Below are 24,357 nucleotides of genomic sequence, written 5' to 3' on the forward strand. Positions count from 1 at the left end.
CTTGGCGTGTGGATGGGGGAGTAACGTGGGCAGACTGCAGGCACTCAGGGGTCTGGACACAGAGGGATGTGAAGCCCATCCAAGAATGCCCAGCCTGCCCTGGTGCTGGACTCGAGGCTGGCGACACTGCCCTGGCAGCACGGCCACAGTCCCCGGGGCTACCCCAGAACCCCCGGGTCCGCTGGCAGCTTATAGGAACTGGGAGGTTCCTAGAGCTGTGACCAGAATAAAGGCTTTGAAAACTGAGCAAACAACATGCTCACTGACCATGCCTGGAGGCCCTTCCAAAATCATCATTTAGGTCACTGCCATGGAAGGGGGCCTCTCTCCCCACCGCCCCCGCTCCAGAGCCGTGCACCTGGGTCCAACCCCAGCTGTCACTCCTGAGCTCTATACCCTGGGCAAGTTGCCTAACTTCTCAGTGCCTCAGTTTCCTCACCTGTGAAATGGGGAAATAATCCCTGCATCCTAGGTATTATGTCACTGACCCTCTCAGAGCCTCGATCCATCTGCAAAACGGAAACGAGAACAGCTCACAGCAGGAGAAGCTGATGCACACACAGTGCTCTCAGAGCATCTCACCTTCCGTTATTGTGTGATGTTTCTCAGTTCACGTCTTACGAGATGTCCGACCCCTGGGAGGTGAGGACCACGTCCCCGTCCCGCATCGCTCACTTACAAACGTCTCCATAACTATTTCTTTGATTCAACCCGAGATATTTACGCAACATTCGTCTAAACACGATGTCAGCAATTTGCTCCCTTGGACCGTTTACTCTGCCAAACCTCAGTTGACTCATTTATAAAATGGGAGGATTAAGGGAGGAGGTTTGAGGAAGACTCCGCATGCTCCTCTCCATGGGGTAGGACACCCGCCAATGCCATTCCCCCTCCCCTTTCCCTTCACAGCCTGGAGCGGACCAGCTGGACGCCGTGTTTGTGCATTGTATATTCACAAGTACCACGGTGCTCTCTCCCGCTCTCCCTTGTCAGCGTCTTAAAGGGAGAGAAGTTCGTAACTACTTGGTTGATTGTTTTTCTGAGCTTCTGGGAAATTCTCTGATGCACCTGGACCACTGCCAGGTCCACTGACGGCTGAAAAATGGCGCGGGGGCAATAGTGGCCTGTTACCCTGGTGGCTGAGCTTCAGCTGAGCATTATCGGGGGACCTTTCTGTCCAGCTCCCACCCTGATGCCTTGGGCTCGTGCACAGGTAACGGACTGCAGTATACGGACCACCGGCAAACTGATTCTGGAGTTGTCTAGCACCTTGCCTCTAGCCATGAATGTTATTTTGGGGGCAGTGGCTCTTGTTTCTCTACAGAAGTCCTGCTCCTTATATGAAGCAGCTGCGGGCCTTTGTTCTGCCCACACCGGTCACATGACTTGATATAACGCCAGGGCCATGGAGGTGAGCCTGTGTACAGAGCCTCCAAGAGTGCCTGGCTGCCCCCCAGTGCTCCAGCTCCCAGCCACCGCCTGGTGAGTTTCACTTGGGCAATAATATCAATGCCCCTGTGTGTTTCCAGGCAGCCCAGGCTCCTCGGAAGGGGCTGAGTCCCAGGGAATCAGACAGTGTTGCGGCTGACCAGGGATGGACGCTTGAAGTCACTCGGGAGCCCTTTCACCTTTTCCCGCACCAATTGTGGATTTTGGAGTTGGACTGAGCCTTGAGAACATTTTTCTCATTTCAAGGTGAAGAGGCCAAGATCTGAGAAGGGCAAGTGACCTACTCAAGGTCATAGAGATGGACAGCGGTAGCTCTGGGACAGAATGACCCACTACCACTGGGCCGTCATGGAAATCAGCAAGCTTAAGATACTGACATCCTCTCCCAGCCACACTCTCTCTCCTTTGGTGAACGGTGCCATCGCCCATTTACCCCAAAGACAAACAGAGAGAGACCCCTCGGTACTCAACTGGTTTGAAGGCATTCAAAGCAGCATCGCTCTCCTGTTGATGCCCAGCAACTGCTACTTCTTTGCACCTTGTTATGAGAAATATCACAACGGGAAACACTCTAGCTTCTGCCGCATCTGACAGTGCAGGACACCTCCTTCCCTTCCCATGCTGCGTCTCCATGCCAACACCATCACTAAATCACGTAGAGACAGAAACACTCACAGAAGAGCTTTCTCCTTCCTAACAGTTTTTGTTTTTTTTTTTAAACGAGGGCCAGCTAATTTTATAAGGGATGACACAGTAAATCATCTCGTTAGTCATACTGAGTTCTTTCTAGTTTGGACAGATTCCTCTCTGAACTGACTTGTCTATTTACTATAGGAAGGGAGACAAGAGGATCCACTTTTTGCCGTTTTTGGTATAGAAAAATCTGGTTCCTTTGCCAGCAAAGAGTGGAGCAAAACTTTCAGGCGGCAGGTGGTTAGGGAGTGTTCGCACGTGAGAAACGAGGCGTGTGTAAAAAACGCACAAGATGGCAGAAGAGATGGTCAACGTGGAATCGAAGGAAGGGGTGCACCCAGGTACCCAAGGTGGAACAAGCTTGACATGTTTAAGGAACACGAGGAAGGTGTGTGGGGAGGAAGTGTGGTGGGCGGGTTGGGGGACATGAATTTGGAGAGGTGAGCAGACCCAGAACATGCAGCCCGACCCCCACGTATGTCTTTAAAGGACTGCCTGGACCATAACGTGGAACGTGGACATGAGCAGGGCATGCTGGTCCAGGGGAGGGATGATGGTGGCCTGGATAATGGCCGTGCCAGCAAAGATAGACAGGAGACTGGGATAGAGCCACAGGTTAGAGATGGAATGGCCGGGACTTGCTGATGGGCGGGGTGGGAAGGAAAGAAACCAAAGCTGATTCCTAAGATTCCAACCTGAGCCACTCAATGGACGTCGGCAATGATTTCTGAGATGGCCAAGCCAAGGGGCAAGTGGGTTTTCAGGGGAGAATGAAAGGTTGCTGTCTTTTAAAAACTCACAGCTCCATTTCAAACTGTATTCCGACTCCATGTCAACCTACGCTCCCTCTTCAATGGAGTTCTGAGTTGCCAAGGGAGAGATTAAAAACAGACACACACACACACACCTTTATTTATCCAGAATCCCATTTTAAGTAATCATGCCTAAGATGTTAAAATTTCTTTCCTATTGTCTTTTAAAAGAGGGTTATGGTATCCATAGATAAGCATCTGTGTGTGTCACGTGTGCATTCAGATGTGCTGTATGTGCACATGAGCCTGGGGATAAAATTACCCTCCGGGACCCGCCCTCTGCAGAGGAGAGTAATGGGTTTTGCCTCCAGCCAACTCTGTAAAACAGGAAAGCAATGAAGTCAAATGAAGCTGGGCCTGTGTTCAGGAGAGGATGAGAGGACCCAGCACAAGCCAAGACTGCTGGGCCCATCACAGCTTCAGATGCTGAAAAGCATTCTGCTAACTGCCCAACACACACGTCTGCCTTCAGCCCTGTAGTCCACAGCGCTGAGGAAAAGACAGTTTTCACAAGTTCAAGAGGGGAAAAAAATAGATCCTCAGGTTTCTACCCTTGTACGGAGCGCTAATGAAACAGCTGACAAGACAGATTCCATGATTACCTTTGGAGTCCACTCCCGGGCAAGGAGCAGGAAGTCCTCAGTATTCTGAGAGTACATCACAAGGATCCACGAAGAGCATCCCAGCCACAGGCCCAAGGATGAGGCCACAGTTGGACCTAACTTGCATTCTTGCTTTGTGATTTCCAGGTGAAAGAGCATTTCATCAAGAAATCTATCTTTAAACAGCTCCTAGTATCCTTGGGAGAAAGGTGAAGCGCGCCTTAGGAAACAAGACTCTCAGAGAAAGCATCATAGGTGTCCCAGGAGCCAAGGACACACACGTTGGTTTAGGAGTTGGGTAGGTGGGCGCCATCTTGGTCCCTGGCTGACAGTGAGTGGGAAGGTCGATGATTGACAGTTTATTCCAAATATCCTCTAAGCCAGCTCCTTGGGAACGGGTCCCAAATTCCCCAATGAAAGAGGGGGTGCCTATTGAAAGGGCAAGTTATCTCTGGGGGTCCTTGAGGTTCCTTAAAGTGTAAGGACAAGAGAGCACTAGCAATGGGAACAGTTCTGGAAAATCTTCAGGAGCCTCTGAAGAGGGTGAGACACTCTCTGGATCTCAGGGAAAGGGAGGGGAGTGGAGTCCTGCTGTCTGAGACACACAGGCCTGGCTCCTTCCACGACATCCCAAACCCCACCTCTGCCCATTCCTTAACTGATAACACATTTGGGTGGTTTTCATACGCAGGCACTGGCTTTGGCTGCTGTAAATAGAGGATAGCTATTTAAATAGCTCAGTAAATAGAGGCCAACACTTCAGGGAAAGAATTTAACTTAATAGCGTAAGAGAACACTGTGATTGTCATCGATGACATGTTTGTTTGGATGCTACATCTTGGTACAAATGTTCAGAAAGGACGCTGAGTCATTGTGAAGTTGGGAAACAGACACAGCTCTGCAGGGGAGGGTCTCTGCTGTCCCTGGATCTCTGCAAAGTCCAAGCTACCTGGCGCCACTGACATCGTGGAGAGAGGCAAGGCATGGTAACTGGAGTAGGTGGCATCGGTGTTTTTGCTTTAATCTACTCTCTCCTGCCTTGTACTCTGGGGTATCTTGAGCATTTAATTCAGGACACATCTCTCAATAAAGTCCATTCCCAAAAGGCCATCTCATTATACTCAGGATTGATGGATCGCCCAGCCTTAAGAAGCATCATATTAGTTTCATTGCTTTACTCTTACCCACCAGCCTAGTGGGCAGACCCTACACTCAGCAGCCAAGATATTAAGCACACGTCACTCATTCACTCGTGCACACCCCACACCTTGGATAAGCTGTCCCTACGTGCAAGGTGCCACCAAGGCAGCGTGGCCCATGCTCGCTCACACTAATCTGGGGAGGGGGAGAGGTAAGACGCACTGTAACAGAGGGCGGCCTGCATGACAGTCCTTGGGAGACAAACAAAGAAAGTGGGGATTCAGAGCAGGGGCAGATCTGAGCCAGTGAAAAGTCCCACTTTTCCTTATGGGAAGTAAGAGAAAGCTTCAAGGAGGAGATGGCATCCAGCTGGAGCTCAGAGGAGGATTCCAAGGAGACCAAAGGTGATAGTGGCCTGGCCAGGAACTGGGGGCAGGAAGGCCCTGGCATTCCTTGGGGGTTGAGGAAGAATCTGATTTTGTGAGACTATGATATATGAGTGCAGAGAAGAAGGGAAAAAAAGACAAATGGCTGGCACATGGATGGTGGGGACACTTTGAAATAAGAATAAGAACAATGACCAACAATTACCCAGCCCTTTCTAGCACCAGGCTGTGATGTAAGCGCTTGGGAGGATGGATTTCTTTCACCTCCCCCCCCACACAGAGAGCTCTCTGATGCAGACACTGTCATTATCCTCGTGTTACTGAAAACTAAGGGGAGCGAAGTAACTTGCCCGAGGCAACGTACCTAAAGAGCCATGAAGCTGGCATCGAACTCAGGCCCTCGGACTGTGACCCAACCCTGCCCCAGCCAAGCTGGCTCTCTGGCCGTGGGGACGTTGCTGGGGGGAGAGTCCTGAGCAAAGCAGGACCTGGACATCGCATTCGAGATGTTAATCTGATGCCTGTGGTGCTGAACTCTAACTGGAAGGGGCCAGAAGGAAGCTGGAAGATCACTGTGATGGTCACTATCCAGGCAAGAGGTGACCATAGATGGATCCAGGGAAGAACAATGAAAATGATGGTTAATGTTCTGTGCTTGGCCCTGGACCAAGCACATCACACGTCTTATCTTAACCCACAGCGGAACTCCCATGAGGGCGCGGCTAGCCTTATCCTCATACGCAGATGGGGACACTGAGGCCCAGAGCATTAAAGACCACACAGGCAGCATGTGGTTTACACTCTTGCCCTTCTCACTAATCCTGAGAAATGGTAGGACTAATAGAATTTGTCAAGTCCAAAGTCAGATGCAGTGCTCGAGGAGACGCACCAAAGGAAACAAAAGCCCAGACAAGACAAGACAAGAGCCTTGCTATGCTGGCAGGAAAGGAAATGTGTGGGCTGAACAGAAAGAAAAGCGGTTGGGGTGGGGGAGGAGGGATGACACAGCACACCTGAGGGGACACGGGGGTTGCTGGGACTGGGGAGCTGCATGCAGATTCCTCCCCGTTCACTGGACGACTGATAACATCATTTTTCCACTCCACCCGCCCACCTCCGTTGGTTCAGACAGACTGTGCAAAGCTGCAGGACAGTCTCCAGCCTCGGGAGTTCCCAGCCAGGTGGGGCTGGGGAGAAGATCTTGAGGGTGAGCTCAAGGTGTGGGCACAGGTGCCAGTTGGCTCCCATCTGGGGTGGCGTGGCTGGCACTGGTCTCGGCAGACAGGGAGTGTCCGCCCTCGTTGTTGGCACCTACGCTCCTGGAACTCCATCCCTCCATCCCAACAACATCCATCTACTGGCTGAGGGTTTCAGAGCAGTCGTCTCCTGCTTAAGTGCAGCCCTCAGCCCGTGCCCGACAGGAGGCAGGGGATAAATACCGCAGCTCCCTCTCTCCTCGGTTCGGGTCATCATCAGAGGCCCGTGCTCTCCACCAGCTACCAGTCCCTGAGGGATAAGCTCCAGCGCCTGCTGCAGGGTAACTGGCTGCAGCACATACCCTCCACTGGCCACTTTCCTTCTCTGCCTCATGCCCCAGGGTGGGGTCATCCCCCAATGAAGTGCCTCCCTGGACCTTGTCTCAGGGTTGGCTTCTGGGGGGCCCCCGCCTGAGACACATGTCTGGGCCATGGGAGCTCTTCTGCTGCAGATCTGCAAGGAGGGAACGGTCCTCAGAACCGGCTGCAGATCTGGGTCCCTGGGGTGTGGAAGCTTCTGGACTTTAAGGTCAGGTTTTTGATTAAACTTGAACCCCCTATCTGGAATCTCCATGTTACACCAGGGGCAGGATGATAGAGGGAAATCATCATGAAACTTGACAAAGAGCAAAACCACCGAGAACCAATATTTAAAACACAGGGAGTGTTTTCTGAAGCAAGAAGAAATACAATCCTGCAGCCTGTGGAACAAAAACCACAATCACAGAAAGATAGACAAGATGAAAAGGCAGAGGTCTATGTACCAGATGAAGGAACAAGATAAAACCCCAGAAAAACAACTAAATGAAGTGGAGATAGGAAACCTTCAAGAAAAAGAATTCAGAATAATAATAGTGAAGATGATCCAGAATCTTGGAAAAAGAATGGAGGCAAAGATCGAGAAGATGCAAGAAATGTTTAACAAAGACGTGGAAGAATTAAAGAACAAACACCTAGAAGAATTAAAGAACAAACAGACATGAACAATACAATAACTGAAATGAAAAATAAACTAGAAGGAATCAATAGCAGAATAACTGAGGCAGAAGAACGAATAAGTGACCTGGAAGACAGAATGGTGGAATGCACTGCTGCAGAACAGAATAAAGAAAAAAGAATGAAAAGAAATGAACACAGCTTAAGAGACCTCTGGGACAACATTAAACGCACCAACATTTCCACTATAGGGGTCCCAGAAGGAGAAGAGAGACAGAAAGGACCTGAGAAAATATTTGAAGAGATTATAGTTGAAAACTTCCCTAACATGGGAAAGGAAATAGCCACCGAAGTCCAGGAAGCACAGAGAGTCCCAGGCAGGATAAACCCAAGGAGAAACACACTGAGACACATAGTAATCAAATTGACAAAAATTAAAGACAAAGAAAACTTATTGAAAGCAACAACGGAAAAACGACAAATAACATACAAGGGAACTCCCATAAGGTTGACAGCTGATTTCTCAGCAGACACTCTACAAGCCAGAAGGCAGTGGCATGATATATTTAAAGTGATGAAAGGGAAGAAACTACAACCAAGATTACTCTACCCAGCAAGGATCTCATTCAGATTCGACGGAGAAATCAAAAGCTTTACAGACAAGCCAAAGCTAAGAGAATTCAGCACCACCAAACCAGCTCTACAACAAATGCTAAAGGAACGTCTCTAAGTGGGAAACACAAGAGAAGAAAAGGACCTATAAAAACAAACCCATAACAATTAAGAAAATGGTAATAGGAACATACATATTGATAATTACCTTACACGTGAATGGATTAAATGCTCCAACCAAAAGACACAGGCTTGCTGAATGGATACAAAAACAAGACCCATATATATGCTGTCTACAAGAGACCCACTTCAGACCTAGGGACACATATAGACTGAAAGTGAGGGGATGGAAAAAGATATTCCATGCAAATGGAAATCAAAAGAAAGCTGGAGTAGCAATACTCCTATCAGATAAAATAGACTTTAAAATAAAGAATGTTACAAGAGACAAGGACGGACACTACATAATGATCAAGGGATCAATCCAAGAAGAAGATATAACAATTATAAATATATATGCACCCAACATAGGAGCATCTCAATATATAAGGCAACTACGAACAGCTATAAAACAGGAAATTGACAGTAACACAATAATAGTGGGGGACTTTAACACCTCACTTACACCAATGGACAGATCATCAAAACAGAAAATTAATACGGAAACACAAGCTTTAAATGACACAATAGACCAGATAGATTTAACTGATATTTATAGGACATTCCATCCAAAAACAGCAGATTACACATTCTTCTCAAGTGCTCATGGAACGTTCTCCAGGATAGATTACATCTTGGGGCACAAAGCAAGCCTCTGTAAATTTAAGAAAACTGAAATCATATCAAGCATCTTTTCTGACCACAATGCTATGAGATTAGAAATCAATTACAGGGAAAAAAAACCATAAAAACACAAACACATGGAGGCTAAACAATGTGTTACTAAGTAACCAAGAGATCACTGAAGAAATCAAAGAGGAAACCAAAAAATACCTAGAGACAAATGACAATGAAAACATGATGATCCAAAACCTATGGGATGCAGCAAAAGCAGTTCTAAGAGGGAAGTTTATAGCTATACAAGCCTACCTCAAGAAACAAGAAAAATCTCTAAACAATCTAACCTTAAACCTAAAGGAACTAGAGAAAGAAGAACAAACAAAACCCAAAGTTAGCAGAAGGAAAGTAATCATAAAGATCAGAGCAGAAATAAATGAAATAGAAATAAAGAAAACAATAGCAAAGATCAATAAAACTAAAAGCTGGTTCTTTGAGAAGATAAACAAAATTGATAAACCATTAGCCAGGCTTATCAAGAAAAAGAGGGAGAGGACTCAAATCAATAAAGTTAGAAATGAAAAAGGAGAAGTTACAACAGACACCGCAGAAATACAAAGCATCCTAAGAGACTACTACAAGCAACTCTATGCCAATAAAATGGACAACCTGGAAGAAATAGACAAATTCTTAGAAAGGTATAACCTTCCAAGACTGAACCAGGAAGAAATAGAAAATATGAACAGACCAATCACAAGTAATGAAATTGAAACTGTGATTAAAAATCTTCCAACAAACAAAAGTCCAGGACCAGATGGCTTCACAGGTAAATTTTATCATACATTTAGAGAAGAGCTAACACCCATCCTTCTCAAACTCTTCCAAAAAATTTCAGAGGAAGGAACACTCCCAAACTCATTCTATGAGGCCACCATCACCCTGATACCAAAACCATACAGAGATACTACAAAAAAAGAAAATTACAGACCAATATCACTCATGAATATAGATGCAAAAATCCTCAACAAAATACTAGCAAACAGAATCCATCAACACATTAAAAGGATCATACACCATGGTCAAGTGGGATCTATTCCAGGGATGCAAGGATTCTTCAATATACGCAAATCAATCAATGTGATACACCATATTAACAAATTGAAGAAGAAAAACCATATGATCATCTCAATAGATGCAGAAAAAGCTTTTGACAAAATTCAACACCCATTTATGATAAAAACTCTCCAGAAAGTGGGCACAGAGGGAACCTACCTCAACATAATAAAGGCCATATATGACAAACCCACAGCAAACATCATTCTCAATGGTGAAAAACTGAAAGCATTTCCTCTAAGATCAGGAATGAGACAAGGATGTCTACTCTCACCACTATTATTCAACATAGTTCTGGAAGTCCTAGCCACGGCAATCAGAGAAGAAAAAGAACTAAAAGGAATACAAATTGGAAAAGAAGAAGTAAAACTGTCACTGTTTGCCGATGACATGATACTATACATAGAGAATCCTAAAGATGCCACCAGAAAACTACTAGAGCTAATCAATGAATTTGGTAAAGTTGCAGGATACAAAATTAATGCACAGAAATCTCTTGCATTCCTATACACTAATGATGAAAAATCTGAAAGAGAAATTAAGGAAACACTCCTATTTACCACTGCAACAAAAAGAATAAAATACTTAGGAATAAACCTACTTAGGGAGACAAAAGACCTGTATGCAGAAAACTATAAGACACTGATGAAAGAAATTAAAGATGACATAAACAGATGGAGAGATATACCATGTTCTTGCATTGGAAGAATCAATATTTTGAAAATGACTATACTACCCAAAGCAATCTACAGATTCAATGCAATCGCTATCAAATTACCAATGGCATTTTTTACAGAACTAGAACAAAAATTCTTAAAGCTTGTATGGAGACACAAAAGACCCCAAATAGCCAAAGCAGTCTTGAGGGAAAAAAACGGAGTTGGAGGAATCAGACTCCCTGACTTCAGACTATACTACAAAACTACAGTAATCAAGACAATATGGTACTGGCACAAAAACAGAAATATAGATCAATGGAACTGGATAGAAAGCCCAGAGATAAACCCATGCACCAATGGTCAACTAATCTATGACAAAGGAGGCAAGGATATACAATGGAGAAAAGACAGTCTCTTCAATAAGTGGTGCTGGGAAAACTGGACAGCTACATGTAAAAGAATGAAATTAGAACACTCCCTAACACCATTTTATTTACATAAAAATAAACTCAAAATGGATTAGAGACCTAAATATAAGACCTAAAACTCTTAGAGGAAAACATAGGAAGAACACTCTTAGACATAAATCACAGCAAGATCTTTTTTGATCCACCTCCTAGAGTAATGGAAATAAAAACAAAAATAAACGAATGGGACCTAATGAAACTTAAAAGCTTTTGCACAGCAAAGGAAACTACAAACAAGACGAAAAGACAACCCTCAGAATGGGAGAAGATATTTGCAAATGAATCAACGGACAAAGGATTAACCTCCAAAATATATAAATAGCTCATGCAGCTCAATATTAAAAAAACAAACAACCCAATCCAAAAATGGGCAGAAGACCTAAATAGACATTTCTCCAAAGAAGACATACATATGGCCAAGAAGCACAAGAAAATATGCTCAACATCACTAATTATTAGAGAAATGCAAATCAAAACTACAACGAGGTATCACCTCACACCAGTTAGAATGGGCATCATCAGAAAATCTACAAACAACAAATGCTGGAGAGGGTGTGGAGAAAAGGGAACCCTCTTGCACTGTTGGTGGGAATGTAAATTGATACAGCCACTATGGAGAACAGTATGGAGGTTCCTTAAAAAACTAAAAATAGAATTACCATATGACCCAGCAATCTCACTACTGGGCATATACCCAGAGAAAACCGTAATTCAAAAAGACACATGCACCCTAATGTTCATTGCAGCACTATTTACAATAGCCAGGTCATGGAAGCAACCTAAATGTCCATCGACAGATGAATGGATAAAGAAGATGTGGTACATATATACAATGGAATATCACTCAGCCATAAAAAAGGAACGAAATTGGGTCATTTGTAGAGACGTGGATGGATCTAGAGACTATCATACAGAGTGAAGTAAGTCAGAAAGAGAAAAACAAATATCGTATATTAACGCATATACGTGGAACCTAGAAAAATGGTACAGATGAACCAGTTCGCAGGGCAGAATTAGAGACACAGATGTAGAGGACAAACGTATGGACACCAAGGGGGGAAAGTGGTGGCAGGGGGTGGTGGTGTGATGAATTGGGAGATTGGGATTGATATATATACACTAATATGTATAAAATGGATGACTAATAAAAACCTGCTGTATAAAAAAATAAATAAAATTCAAAAAAAAATACATGGAGTGTTTTCTGATAAATTAGAGCATGTAATGGGCTATTTTATCCAGATTGATTTGTTCAACGTTTGCTAAAGACTAGTTCTTTAGGCTAAGTATCAGTATCTCATTGTGTGTTTAGCTTTTGAACTTATACTTTACAGAGGGAAAAATACTACAAAATTGTAGTCAGTATAGAACTATTATTCACAAATTGGGACTGTTGGCAATGTCATCTCAGAGGAACACAAAAATTAAGTTTGTTTTGTATGTAAGAAAATAAAGGAAAATAAAATAATTAGAGTGGGGAAGGGTGGACCAAGTGATAAGTTAGATATATAAGATGAAGAGGAGCATACAGCAGGCTGCGGGTGTCCAGTCCCCATGGGTAAATATTTGGTGTCTAAGCAATGTGCATGCTCTCTCCCATCACCATTTGGGGCTCCTCATAAGATCCAATGTGACACTGTCTGCTCCAAAGCTCATTCCCCCCCAAGCTTCTTTCTCTCTTGTGCTGGGTTCAGGACGTGAACCAAAGAGACAGTAGATCAACCCATGTCGCACCTTAGTGTGTGCCTGTCCAGAACGGGTTGGAGTCTCAGAATTCTGCATCTCCTGTAGCCTCATGCAGCTCATGCAGCTCAATATTAGAGAGGGAACGGATGTGCATAGTAATAATGGTAGGTGATATCTATTCAGCCTTTGCCTCAGAAGCAGAACCGGATTCCAGGATTCCATTGCAAGTCTTTTAACTGGGAGGGGGGAATCTCAGGAAGCGCCCCCCAGAGAAGAGCAAGAAAATGAGTTGGGGAAGAACGGGCAGCTCATCAGGGCGTGTTATCCAGCAAGATGCTGGATGGGCACCTAGAGCTTATCCCTGCTTGGACAACTGCGGGAGACAGGGTGGCGTTTCCGTGAGCACATCCGAGGCACAAGGGATCCGAGGTATTTATTCACCAACCCCTCTCTGTCTGAGGGCTACTTCTGGGGGCTGGTGATTTCCTGGCACATCTGCGCTGCCCTGCATTCTGGTAGAATGGGCTCTGGGGACCAGAAAAAGCCCAGAGTCATGGGGGCTGGATGATGGGGGTCAGGCAGGCACGCACAAGCTGTAAATACTAAGTGGGTACAGGTGGGGCATTATCCAGGCAGCGCCAGATGCTCTGCCAAGAGCTTTGCACGCCTATCTTCATGCATTCCTGAAAGCAGCCAGATGAGGTGGGTGCTGCATTTACCTCCAGTGACCGATGGGGAAACTGAGGCTTGGCAAGGTAAAGCAGCTTGCCATGGCTACGCGGCTTATCGGTAGAAAAGCCAGGACTGACACTCAGGTGGGTTTCACTCAAAATGCATGCTCTAAACCGCCAGGCTTTATATCCAGCTCGGGGTCCTGGAGAATCAACCACCAGCCAACCTGTGTGCAGCCCATGGGGCCTAATGGTCAGCCCTGGGTCGTCTGAACTAGGTCTCATGCAAGGAGAGGAGTGAGTAACTTAAGATCTATCGGAACATAATTTACCCTCTTTGTACTAATCCTCTCTGGACACCAGTTTTAGCTTTGAGTTGACACTGACAAATTAAGGACATGCTCAGCACTTTTACAAGAGTAAACAGGAAATTCCACAAGCTCCTCTAATCATTTTTCTCTTCCAGGGTGAAATCCCTTAACTAAACACGTCTGCCTCGCCAGCGAGTTTTTGCCAGGGCCTTGCTGACCAGATCCTGTGGGTCCCCTTAAATGTTAAAACCCCTGCGGCAGCCCCTCTCGCAGAGCCCTGGGCTTGGTGGAAATGCCAGTTGCACAGAGGTCTCTGGGACACGCCCTGTCCTGGTGCTCTCAAGGACGGGGCTGTCTCCCAGTGGGTCTGTCTCTGGTCCTTTGTGATGGGTTAAGCACAGGTGAGCTGCCCTTAGAGGGATGTGGGGTGGGGAGAAGGTGAAGACTAAAGAACCTAACATTTCCTGAGTATCTACTATGTGCTCCCACTTTACAGATGTGGAAATTGAGGCCAGGAGAAGTTCTGTAACTTGTTCCAAAGCCCCCAGCATGTTGGTGATATACAAACTTTCTCACTCCTAATCTCGGTGTCCTACTCTCTCATCAAACATCCCATCCTGGTGGCCTGGCAGTGCCTTCTCTGCATCCCGTTTGTTGGAGCTGCTAAATCCATCAGAGGCTGAGGTAAAGGAGCAGCGCCTCTTTCCTGGTGACCTTTTATTCCCGGCCACCTCTGCTTCGTGATTTTGAGTTGACAACATAAGCAAAGGGAGGGATGATGCTGAATTAGAATTCATCTCTAGGTTTTCTAGGGGAACCCCTTCCACTTGTGGCTATTTAAATTTATATTAATTATAATAAAATTTAAAATCAGACTAACCTCTCAGTCAGACTAACCGCACTTCAAATGCTCAGTAGCCACAGGTGGCCAGCAGCCGCCATATTGGAAGGAGCAGAGAGAGAACACCTCCATCAGCACAAAAAGTTCTACTAGGTAGCGCTGGTCTATACAAGTAAAGTTGAGTCTCAGGGCCAAAAAAGCAAAAGGATGGCCTTGGAGAGCTAAAAATAACCCCTGGGGCTGAGGTGGAGCTTTGACATGCAAAGCTGCCTCTCCAAGTGGGGGGGGCAGGAAGGGCCCCCTCCACCTCCTGCTGGTACCCCAGCCCCTCCATCCCCTGAGAACCGGCTGGGGCATCAAAAGGCTAGGGCCTTTTTTTTTTTTTTTTTTTTAACATCTTTATTGGAGTATAATTGCTTTACAATGGTGTGTTAGTTTCTGCTTTATAAGATAGTGAATCAGTTATACATATACATATGTTCCCATATCTCTTCCCTTAATTGATATTTATAGGACATTCCATCCAAAAACAACAGAATACACATTTTTCTCAAGTGCTCATGGAACATTCTCCAGGATAGATCATATCTTGGGTCACAAATCAAGCCTTGGTAAATGTAAGAAAATTGAAATCGTATCAAGTATCTTTTCCGACCACAACGCTATGAGACTAGATATCAATTACCGGAAAAGATCTGTAAAAAATACCAACACATGGAGGCTAAACAATACACTACTTAATAACCAAGAGATCACTGAAGAAATCAAAGAGGAAATCAAAAAATACCTAGAAACAAATGACAATGAAAACATGACGACCCAAAACCTATGGGATGCAGCAAAAGCAGTTCTGAGAGGGAAGTTTATAGCAATACAATCCTACCTTAAGAAACAGGAAACATCTCAAATAAACTATTCTTTGGCTCTTAACAAAAGCAATCTAGGCCCCAGGGAAGGGACTGGATCCAGGGAAACCATTTTCTAGATATTATAATTAAACAGATAACTGGAAGCAGCCCAGCCCACAAGGAAATGACATCCACCGAGTGAGGCCCCTTCCAGAGAGCCCCCTCCCCCAGGACTGAAAGGGGATTGGAGCTCGGAGGAGTCAGGGAGAGGAAGGGAGTCCTTCCCACCTGAGATGGGCTCTCCCCCAGGTTCCCAAGGAGCACATCCAAAGTAGCCTTCACCTCGCTCTGGGTGGGGGGTTAGGTTGCCGTTAGGGTGCAGGCTGCAAAGCCCAGAGTCCCCCTTCAGGATCCGCCCACCCTCCTGTGCTTCAGTCACCCTGACTGATGAAGACCTGACCAAGGGTCAGGTCGGCTGGTGACCCATGGTCTGGCAGGAAAAACACGAGGCTTCTGGGGGTTGTGAATTAAGGGACAGTGAAGAGTGCGGGTGGGGCGGGGAGTGAGCAAGCAGAGCAGGGGCAGAGGACACCAGGGGGAGGCAAGGCCAGCTCGGGGGCAGAGACGGCCTGGAGGGGGCGGGACAGAGAGAGCCAGGGCACGCAGGCACTCTGCTTGGGCTAGGCGGGCAATGCCGCGATATCAAGGAAATACAGACTGGACCTAGAGAAACCACAACTGCAGAGGGAGGACGATATCTGAACAGCCTCACCCTCGAATCCCAACCACATTTCACCACCTCTGTCCCAGGGGCCTTCCTCCAGTGCCAATTGGTTTCCTCTGCAGCTCTGGGGAGACAGGAGGTCTTCATGGAATCACGAGACAGAAGTGAGCAAGTTCCTGAGTTCAGAAAGCTGATCTGGGAGTAAGGGAGAATCTGGATGCAGGCTCACAGAGTGAGTTTCCCCAATTCCTAGACCAGATTAAAAACTTCCGGGGCAGAGAAGGAGGAGAGAAATGTGGACAGGTGCTGGGGGCTTGGGGAGACCACCAGCCTTGGGGATCCAGCCCTGGACACCATCCTATGGGGATGCTGCAGGGACTGACATGAACGGTCCCCGTTGCTGCTCCTGGAGCACCTCCCTGGGCAGAGATGGCCCAGCACACGGCTGATGGCCCAGCACACTCGCATGATGGCCCAGCACACGGCTGATGGCCCAGCACACTCGCATGATGGCCCAGCACACGGCTGATGGCCCAGCACACTCGCATGATGGCCCAGCACACGGCTGATGGCCCAGCACACTCGCATGATGGCCCAGCTCACGGATGATGGCCCAGCACACTCGCATGATGGCCCAGCACACAGCTCCTGCCCGTGCTTCTCAAACACCCACGCTGTTGGGAGCCCACCTCCTCTCCTCACGTGGGAGCCACGAAAAATGGACACTGGACACTGGGATGCAGTGAGGATGGAGATATGGACAAGGGAGTCCCCCCACTGGACAGAGCTGGCTGAAGGCAGATGGTCAGGGACCTCCTGGTGGCCTGAGCATCCCTTTGGCCACCCTGGGAAGCCTGATGTGACCATAACAGCTCCTCGGAGGAAGAAGTCTCTTCCGTGGGCACAGAGTGTCTAGGTTTTAGAATATAAGGATGGATGTCAGAAACATTCTCGTTGATGTTTCTTTCCTGGGCTGGTCCATGGGTGGGTCTGAGTCACTGGACCAGCTAGCAGCCTATCTTCCAGACTCGCTTAGCAGAATTCGCATTTGTAAGGCCTCCGTGTTCATTTCCAGGAGTGCGATACTTTACCACCTCACACCCAAGCATGTAGAAATCTCTGCCCGCCGAAAGAGAGGAATCACACTAAAAATGCAAAAAGAAGGCTCAAAACTTAGGCAGAATCCCTTCGAAAGCTGACAAGGTACACAGGGGGCATTTACTTCTGCTGTGGAGGCTGATTTATTAAAGACAGACCAGTCTTGAGAAAGAATCTCAAATATTGATTACTTAAAGCTTCTTCACTGGAAGAGAAAATGTGGAGCCCGGCTCACAATCGCAAAGATTCAGCTGTCTACATGCAGGATAAGCAGCAAAATTTCACAAGGTATTTATAAATCACCAACAAAGCATGATTCTAGAAAGTTATTTCCAGGCTTGTTCGTCCATTTGGGGGAGGGCCCATGAGTTTCTAGGGTGCACATTTCCTCACAGACCAGGAACACTGCTTTCAGGAACTCAACATTAGAACAGGCTGACTGTAAAGCAAGTTCTCAGACAAGTGTGTTTCCTTGGGGATAATCATTGTTGATAAAGTTACGCAGACAACGGATTTCCACTCTAGGAAGGAACCCATATGGAAAGAAGAGTCGGAAGGGCTCTTTTTCTAGTGCAATCTCAGGCCTGAGCATTTCTGACAGCCACAAAACCAGAAAAGAGCCAAGGGAAAGTTAAAGTCACAGTGTGGGGAAATTTTAACCAGAAATGGCTACGTGATTTCCACAAAGCTCACACAAAAGAGGGAAGTATTTGCGTGAAAGAAAAGAAAAAGAGAGGTAAGCTTTTTTGACAAGTAAGATTGAAGGATTGTTTCGGGGAGTCCTCGGAACCACCTGTGACCACAGGCCAGCACCCGGCTGAGGTCAGCAGCTACGTGAAAAGCCTCCCGTGAAAAGCAAACTCACGGGGTCTGTGTGGAAAGGGGTATGTGAGTTTAGGTGCAAATGTGAAGTTTAATGAGGTTTTGGGATATACTCTGAAAGGCTCAGGCGCTCTGGTGGAGACCCCAAATCACTGCCAGTCGGTTCCTGGGGCCCTCTCCCTGGGGTGGCCCGGGGTGACAGGACACAGCTCTGGGACCCTCCCGCAGAGGGCTTCCCTCCCCTCACTGGAGGAGGCCAGATGATGAGTCCCCACATCCCATTTATGATGCCCTGAGAAGTGTTCCTCAGGTACCTGGATTCTGGGACCCCTACCCAAGTGGCCCTGAGCTTTCCTCGCTGGACTTCCTGGACCTTTGTCGCCTGGCTGGGGAGCAGACTTCTCTGGGTCACCTCTGGCCATGCCTGATCCAATTCCCCAGGCGAGGAGGGATGGCGACTGGGGGCTGCTTCCCCGCACTTCCAAGCCAGCAGCTGAGTCACCTCTTGGTACCTCCCACCCTCCCACCTTAGTTTCCGCTCACTCCAGACCCCCTGGACTCAAGGGTCTACATCTTCGATCAGGGGTTTCTGGTTCCTGCCTGGAATCCCTTCCCCCTTCTCCTTTAGAAAATGCCTGCCCACTTTTCAAACCCACTCAGCTGCTCCCCAGTACTGGATGGAGGCTTCACTGCGTTCCCACGGCACTGGGGGGGCCACGGCCACGCTCACACACCGTGGGAGCGGTCCAGAGGTGGGCCTGCCTACAAGACAGCGGGCTCCTGCAGGGTGAGCTGTGTCCAGGCTTTTAGAAGGGTCCAGCCCGGTGCCACCATGTTGCAGGGGCTTGGAGATGCTTTCCAGAAGGCTGAGTGCAGGAATCTGTATGTAGCTCCTGCAGCTCTGACTCATGCATTTATCTGTCCACTGGCCACCGAAACGGCTCAGGTTAGCCCTGGCAGCCTTTCTTACATCCAACAACGTTCATCTGACAATTTCTGAGCGCCTTAAATGTGTTGGGTGCCATAGTGGGTGGAGGGGTAAAAAGAATGGTTTGTCTCAGTGCTGAACAATCAGGGACTGAGCAGCTTTTGTTTTGCGACTCGTCAGACGCTGCACAAGGGTTTCTCGTGATGCTCAGGTCCCCCCAGGGGGCTTATACTCTCAAGGGTAGGATAACATAGACTTGCTCCTTGGCCCTGGGGAGGCCACCAGCAGGCCCACCCTGACAGGTGGAGAAGAGGGGGCCCCTCCTGGCCCGAGCCTGGCCCCGTCCTGCACCTGCCTGCACGTGGACACCCCCCTAGGCAGCAGGTCAGGCTTCTCCACTGGGGTCTCCTCCCTCTGAGAGGTGGGTCCGGGGAGGAGGTCTGCGCAGGCCTTGGCCACAGGTACAGGCTGCCTGGGTGGAGAATTCTGAAATTCCGGGTGCCTGGAGCGTGGTCTTGAAGGGATGGACACTGACCTTGGCCCCTGGACTCCCTGCCCTGTGGTTTCTATGATGCAGGGCCCAGGGCCAAGGATGGGAATCAGAACCAGTGATGACAAAGTGTGAAGCTGCAGGCTTATGTCCACTCTTTTAGGCACGTGGGGAAAAAAAGCACCTTTAAGCAAAGGGGGGAAAAGCACCTTTAAGCAAAGGGGGAAATTACCCTTGTTTGTCTACTTGGCCTTCATGCCTGCCTGGGATGCACTGCCACAGACGGCAGAGGCCTTACGGGGACCCTCGGCTCACGAAGGATGAGGCACACACACCCTCCTCTGCCTTCAGCTGGATTCACAGAACCCCGGTGGGAGTTGGAGCCCCGCCATTGGCAGACAACAACACTGCCTTGGGAGACGGAAGCTCGCGCTGTTCGGGCCCAGGCCGAGAGTGGAAGCCCCATCTCTCAGATGCCGAGGCATCAGGGCGCTAAGGCTGCTGGGGCATTCTGGACCCGACGCAGTGCCTGGGCCTTCTCAGCCTGGTGACCGGGAAGGCTCCCTGGTGCCAGGGGTGGCAGCTGGCATCCACAGTAACTGCTCTGTGCCTGCAGTTGTCCTGAAGGGCAGGAGGCTGCAGAGTCTGCTTTATCGTTTGGTATTTTTAGAGAATGTCTTTGCTGACAGAAGATCCCTCGTGCCTTTTTTTCAGGCAGAGTATTGGCCGGTTGGGGTGAGTGGGGAAAGACGTTCACCAGGAAGGGAGTCACGCTGAGGGCAACTTATGGGTCCAGAGGGTAAATATCTTACCAGAAGCCACGCACAAAGCAAGGAGCACAGAACTGGGCCCCAACTCACGTCTGGTCTGACTCCAGAGCCCAGGGTGTGCCCACTGACCTACTCAGGTCAGGCGTGGATGGAAAAGTAAGGTCTCTGTCCCCTCCCCTGAGTCATGGTGTATATGTGACTGTAATAGAGGCCGCTAGAAACGACGTGTGTGACTTCCGAGGCCAGGCCATTCAGGCCACGGGCTTCTTCCTTGTCACCGTGACCCTCCCTCTGCAAGCCCTCAGCTGCCACGTGGAGCCACGCTGGAGGGGCCACACCGAGGTGCTCTGGTCAGCAGTCGCAGCCGGGCTAGTCCTCTGGGCACCGCAGACACAGACAGCAGACAAGGGAGTGGACGAGCCTTCTCCGAGGGCTCCTCCAGCAGCAATGGCTCCAGCCCCAGCCATCGGCGTCACCACCAGCCATCCGAATCGTCCCACCCCGGGCCCCGGATCCTGGGGTACAGCATCCCCTCTGTGCCCTTTCTGAACTACTGACCCCTGGAACCGATGAGAAACAGAAAGTGGTTATTGGGTGTGCCACTAAATTTGGAGACTGTTTCCCAGCAATAAGTAACCAGAATGGAATTAAGAGCATTCTGGGGGAGAGTGAATGCCACCGAGATGGGAAAGCACAGTGACGAACCTAGTGGAGCATCTGCCCTGGGTCTTTCTCGTTCTGCAGCCACTCCTTCGAGACAGCTTCACCCCTGCACCCTCCCCAAACTCTCCGAATGGGGACAAGGAAAATCAAAGGCCTTCAAGCCACTGGGCCTGTGGACGAAGTGCTAGGGCAGTGGTGGATATTAAGAGCCAGAACACACTTTTATGGACCACCTACTACGTGCCATTACATTTAATCCACGAATTTAACAAATGCTTTGACCCCACCATGTGCCAGGAACAGGCCTGGGAAGGAAGCCACGCACAAAACTAAATCCCTGTTCTCATGGGGCTGATGTGTGAGTGAGGGTGACGGGCAATAAGCAAATAACTCTATAATATTATGTCACAGAGTGCTCGGTGCCGTGGAGAAAAGCAAAGCCGGGTAAGGGGAAAGACAGGCAGTTTACAAAGGCTGGTTGGGAAAGGAAGGCCTCCCCAAGAAGGTGGCGTTTCAGCAGAGAGAGCCCATGCTCTGTCTGACCTCAGAACCCACGCCCTGGGCATGGGTATAAAGGAAAGAAAAATCCAGGTATCTTCCAGCGTACACACCTGTGGCCGCTTAGAAACAGTACATTTGGATACACACTTCCATATATAAAATAGATAAACAACAAGGACTAACTGTAAAGCACAGAGAATTATACTCAATATCTTGTAATAACTTATAATGGAAAAGAATCTGAAAAAGAATAGGTACGTGTATATATATACACACATATATATATACGTATATTACGTATATTACGTGAATCACCTTGCTGCACACCTGAAACATTGTAAATCAACTATACTTCAATAAAAACATTTTTTTAAAAGTACATTTGGAGATCGCCCTCCTTGGGGCTCACAGGCCCCCCCACCAGGTATGTGAACAAGAGGGGAGACTCCTCTGAGGGCACCTCTCTGCCCCACCCCGACCCCCGCCAGGCCTTCCCTCCGGCCCTGAAGGCAGGGCCACCAGAGGGGTACTTACACAGAGCACGTGGAGGACCACCGCCCCCTGTCTTCTGTCCTCGTTGGTGAAGATGTCATTGGGGAACTCGTGCAGGGCTACAGAAGGGAGAGAGAAAACCAGCTCAGTACAGGTGACAACACTTTCAGGGCGGGAGGTCTGGGACAGCGCTGCCATCCTCATTCTGATATGGGGTCCACGAACCTGGATGAGGAAAGATTGTATCTTTATGTTCACAAATCTCTAACTGGAATTTGGTGTTTCCTCCAGATAAGAATGGAGGCAACAAACTGCAGCTGTGCTAGAAGCACCCGGGCTCTGCCCCCAGGAGACACGTTCATGATCCTCTGTCCTGCCATCCGCATGGCTCACTCATCACTTTAGCGTGAGGGTGGCTTGCAGACCGCCACCTGTGACCAAGGGTTCGTGAGAAAACACGGGAACCACGATCATGCAGGTCTACCTTCTAACACAGTGACAACTTCATTTCAGCGGATCAGTCTCCCTCTGTCACCTCACACATCTTGTAAACACTGAAATGTTTTCCTGAGCAGAGGTCTGCAGACTTCAGGGATTACCCAGGGGTCCGTGGCACACACAGGATTAAGTCCCAGCTCTAAACCGTCCCTCTGTCCCTCCTTTCCTTGTCCCACTCCTGCCCTGGCCTGGGGCCTGGGCCTCTTATGACTCCCTCCCAGCTCTCACTTCTATAACACATTGCCCTCCCCTCCCCAGGGAGTCCAGTACAGGGCAGAAACCACGAGAAATCTTCCTTTCTGCCCACTTTCCAAGCCCAGGACGCTGATGGCCGCTGTAGGGCAAAGCGAAGGAGAGGGAACCCTGCAGGGCAGGTCTGTCTCTCACCCTCGGGCACCCAGAGCCCAGATTTCCTGTCACCATCTGGCCCACCGTGCGCCTGGACCTGGCTGACCCTGCGCCCCACTCCGTGGTCCTGAAGATGACAAGCCCCGCCCACAGCCGCGCTGCTCCTTCCTGATGTGCCCTTCGTCTGTATGAACTCTCAGCGCCCGTGGGATGGGCTGGCTGCTGACAGGCCGGGCTGGGCAGAGACAGAGGCTCTGAGGGCAGGATGGCCACACAGACTTGTGCAGAGTTGACAACGGCGCACGCAGTGAGCTCTGCTCCTGGCAGGCATGGGCCCTGCACTTCGCACCCACTGTGCCTCTGACCCGGGACGGAAAGCTGCTGCTCCCGCGCTGTAGACGAGGAACCCGAGGGGCAGCTGGACTGGACACCATCCTAGAGGGTCCACAACGAGGACCACGCACCCAGCAGATGGGCCGGGGCCACCCTCACTGCTGTGATCCCGGCTCCCGGCATCTATTTGCCATCTTACTCCACCCGGTGACCTCTTCCTCCTGGGGGCCCCCTCCAAGCAGGGGACCTGATCTGATCTAAATTCTGCCTCCACACCCCAGAGGGAAGCAGGTGGGCTGTTTGTTCCTTTGCATTTCTCTGTGCAGCTGCCATGGGGCTTTTCAGCGCCGGGCAGCTCCCGGGTAAATGTGACCATCCCATTGCCCACCTACCCCCAGAAGTGGAGACTGGCTGGTCGGCCTGGTCAGTGTATCGATCAGGACAGCCGTCATCCTGGGGAAACTGAAACCAGGGTCTGCCCTGTGATGGGTGCCACGCACAATATTCATGCGTGGGGACCGCTTACCATCAGCGAGGAGGAGGTGGGAAAAGTGAGGGGGCATCGAGGTACCTCTGGCGCTGATACACGGAAGCCAGCTACTTTCATCCCTCCTACTCCACCCTGGCTGAGGGCAGCAGATGAAGGGAGTGAAGGCCATGGTGCGGGCAGCCTTGTGTCTGCAAGGCGCCCACACCGTGCCAGCTCCGTCATCCCTGCCTCTCTGCCAGGACCCGCAGGAATGGTTCGATCAAGGGTACTATGTCAGTATGTGATACATTTATGTTTTGAATCCAGGCGTTTTGGTTTTAAATCCCCTTGGCACTCAACAGTGAGTGGAATGACCATGACCAGGTGGGTCCTCTGGGCTTTGAGTTTTGGTAGGGGAGGGTCTCGGCGGAGGTCTGGATGCCCAGCCAACCCTGGGACCTGGCTGGGGCTCTCGGACAGGACCAGGCTGAGGGCTGTGCCCTTGGATGGGGAAGGACCCACGGAGCCCAGTGCTGACGCCGGAGGGGCTGAATGCTGTCCAAAGTCCTGGCCAAGCACGTGTTGTGGGGGGGAGTGGGGGGGGACGAGAGGGGGGAGTGGGCGTGGGGACCACAGCACTCTCCTTCAGGCTCCTCCTTCCTTACGGCTCAGGGACCCTCCTCTCTCTCTCTCTGGGGAGTGGGAGGCTTGGCAGTGTCTCCATCTTGATCTCCTCTTCCTGGCCTAGTGCCTGATTCATCACCAGCCGGAAACTCCTAGTCCTCGGTCAGGGGTGTCTCCTCCTGTCGGAACCCATGACTGGCCACGAGAAAATCGGTGAAATTCTCCGTGAGATGATCCCAGTGTAGCAGCAGGGGGGCTGGGGGCTGTGAGCAGAGCAGCTGGCCCTGCCGGACCTCCTCACTGAGCTGAAGGTGGCTGGGCAGTGGCTGAGACAAAGC

General features: G+C 49.2%; 1 protein-coding gene across 4 annotated transcripts in view; it reads right to left on the reverse strand.

Moving 5' to 3' along the window:
* Nucleotides 1-24,357, reverse strand: part of SLC24A3 (solute carrier family 24 member 3) — a 466,771-nt gene that overhangs the window by 175,294 nt on the left and 267,120 nt on the right. For all 4 annotated transcript variants that reach the window (XR_009703089.1, XM_061207778.1, XM_061207777.1 and 1 more), the window contains exon 3: nucleotides 21,790-21,866. Coding sequence is in view for 3 of the 4 variants with exons in the window: in XM_061207778.1 (XP_061063761.1) it covers nucleotides 21,790-21,866 (77 nt within the window). In the remaining variant the exon portion in view is untranslated. The remainder of the gene's footprint in view (nucleotides 1-21,789; nucleotides 21,867-24,357) is intronic.

The sequence above is a fragment of the Eubalaena glacialis genome, chromosome 13 (genome assembly GCF_028564815.1).
Source record: "Eubalaena glacialis isolate mEubGla1 chromosome 13, mEubGla1.1.hap2.+ XY, whole genome shotgun sequence".
NCBI classification, from domain to species: domain Eukaryota; kingdom Metazoa; phylum Chordata; class Mammalia; order Artiodactyla; family Balaenidae; genus Eubalaena; species Eubalaena glacialis.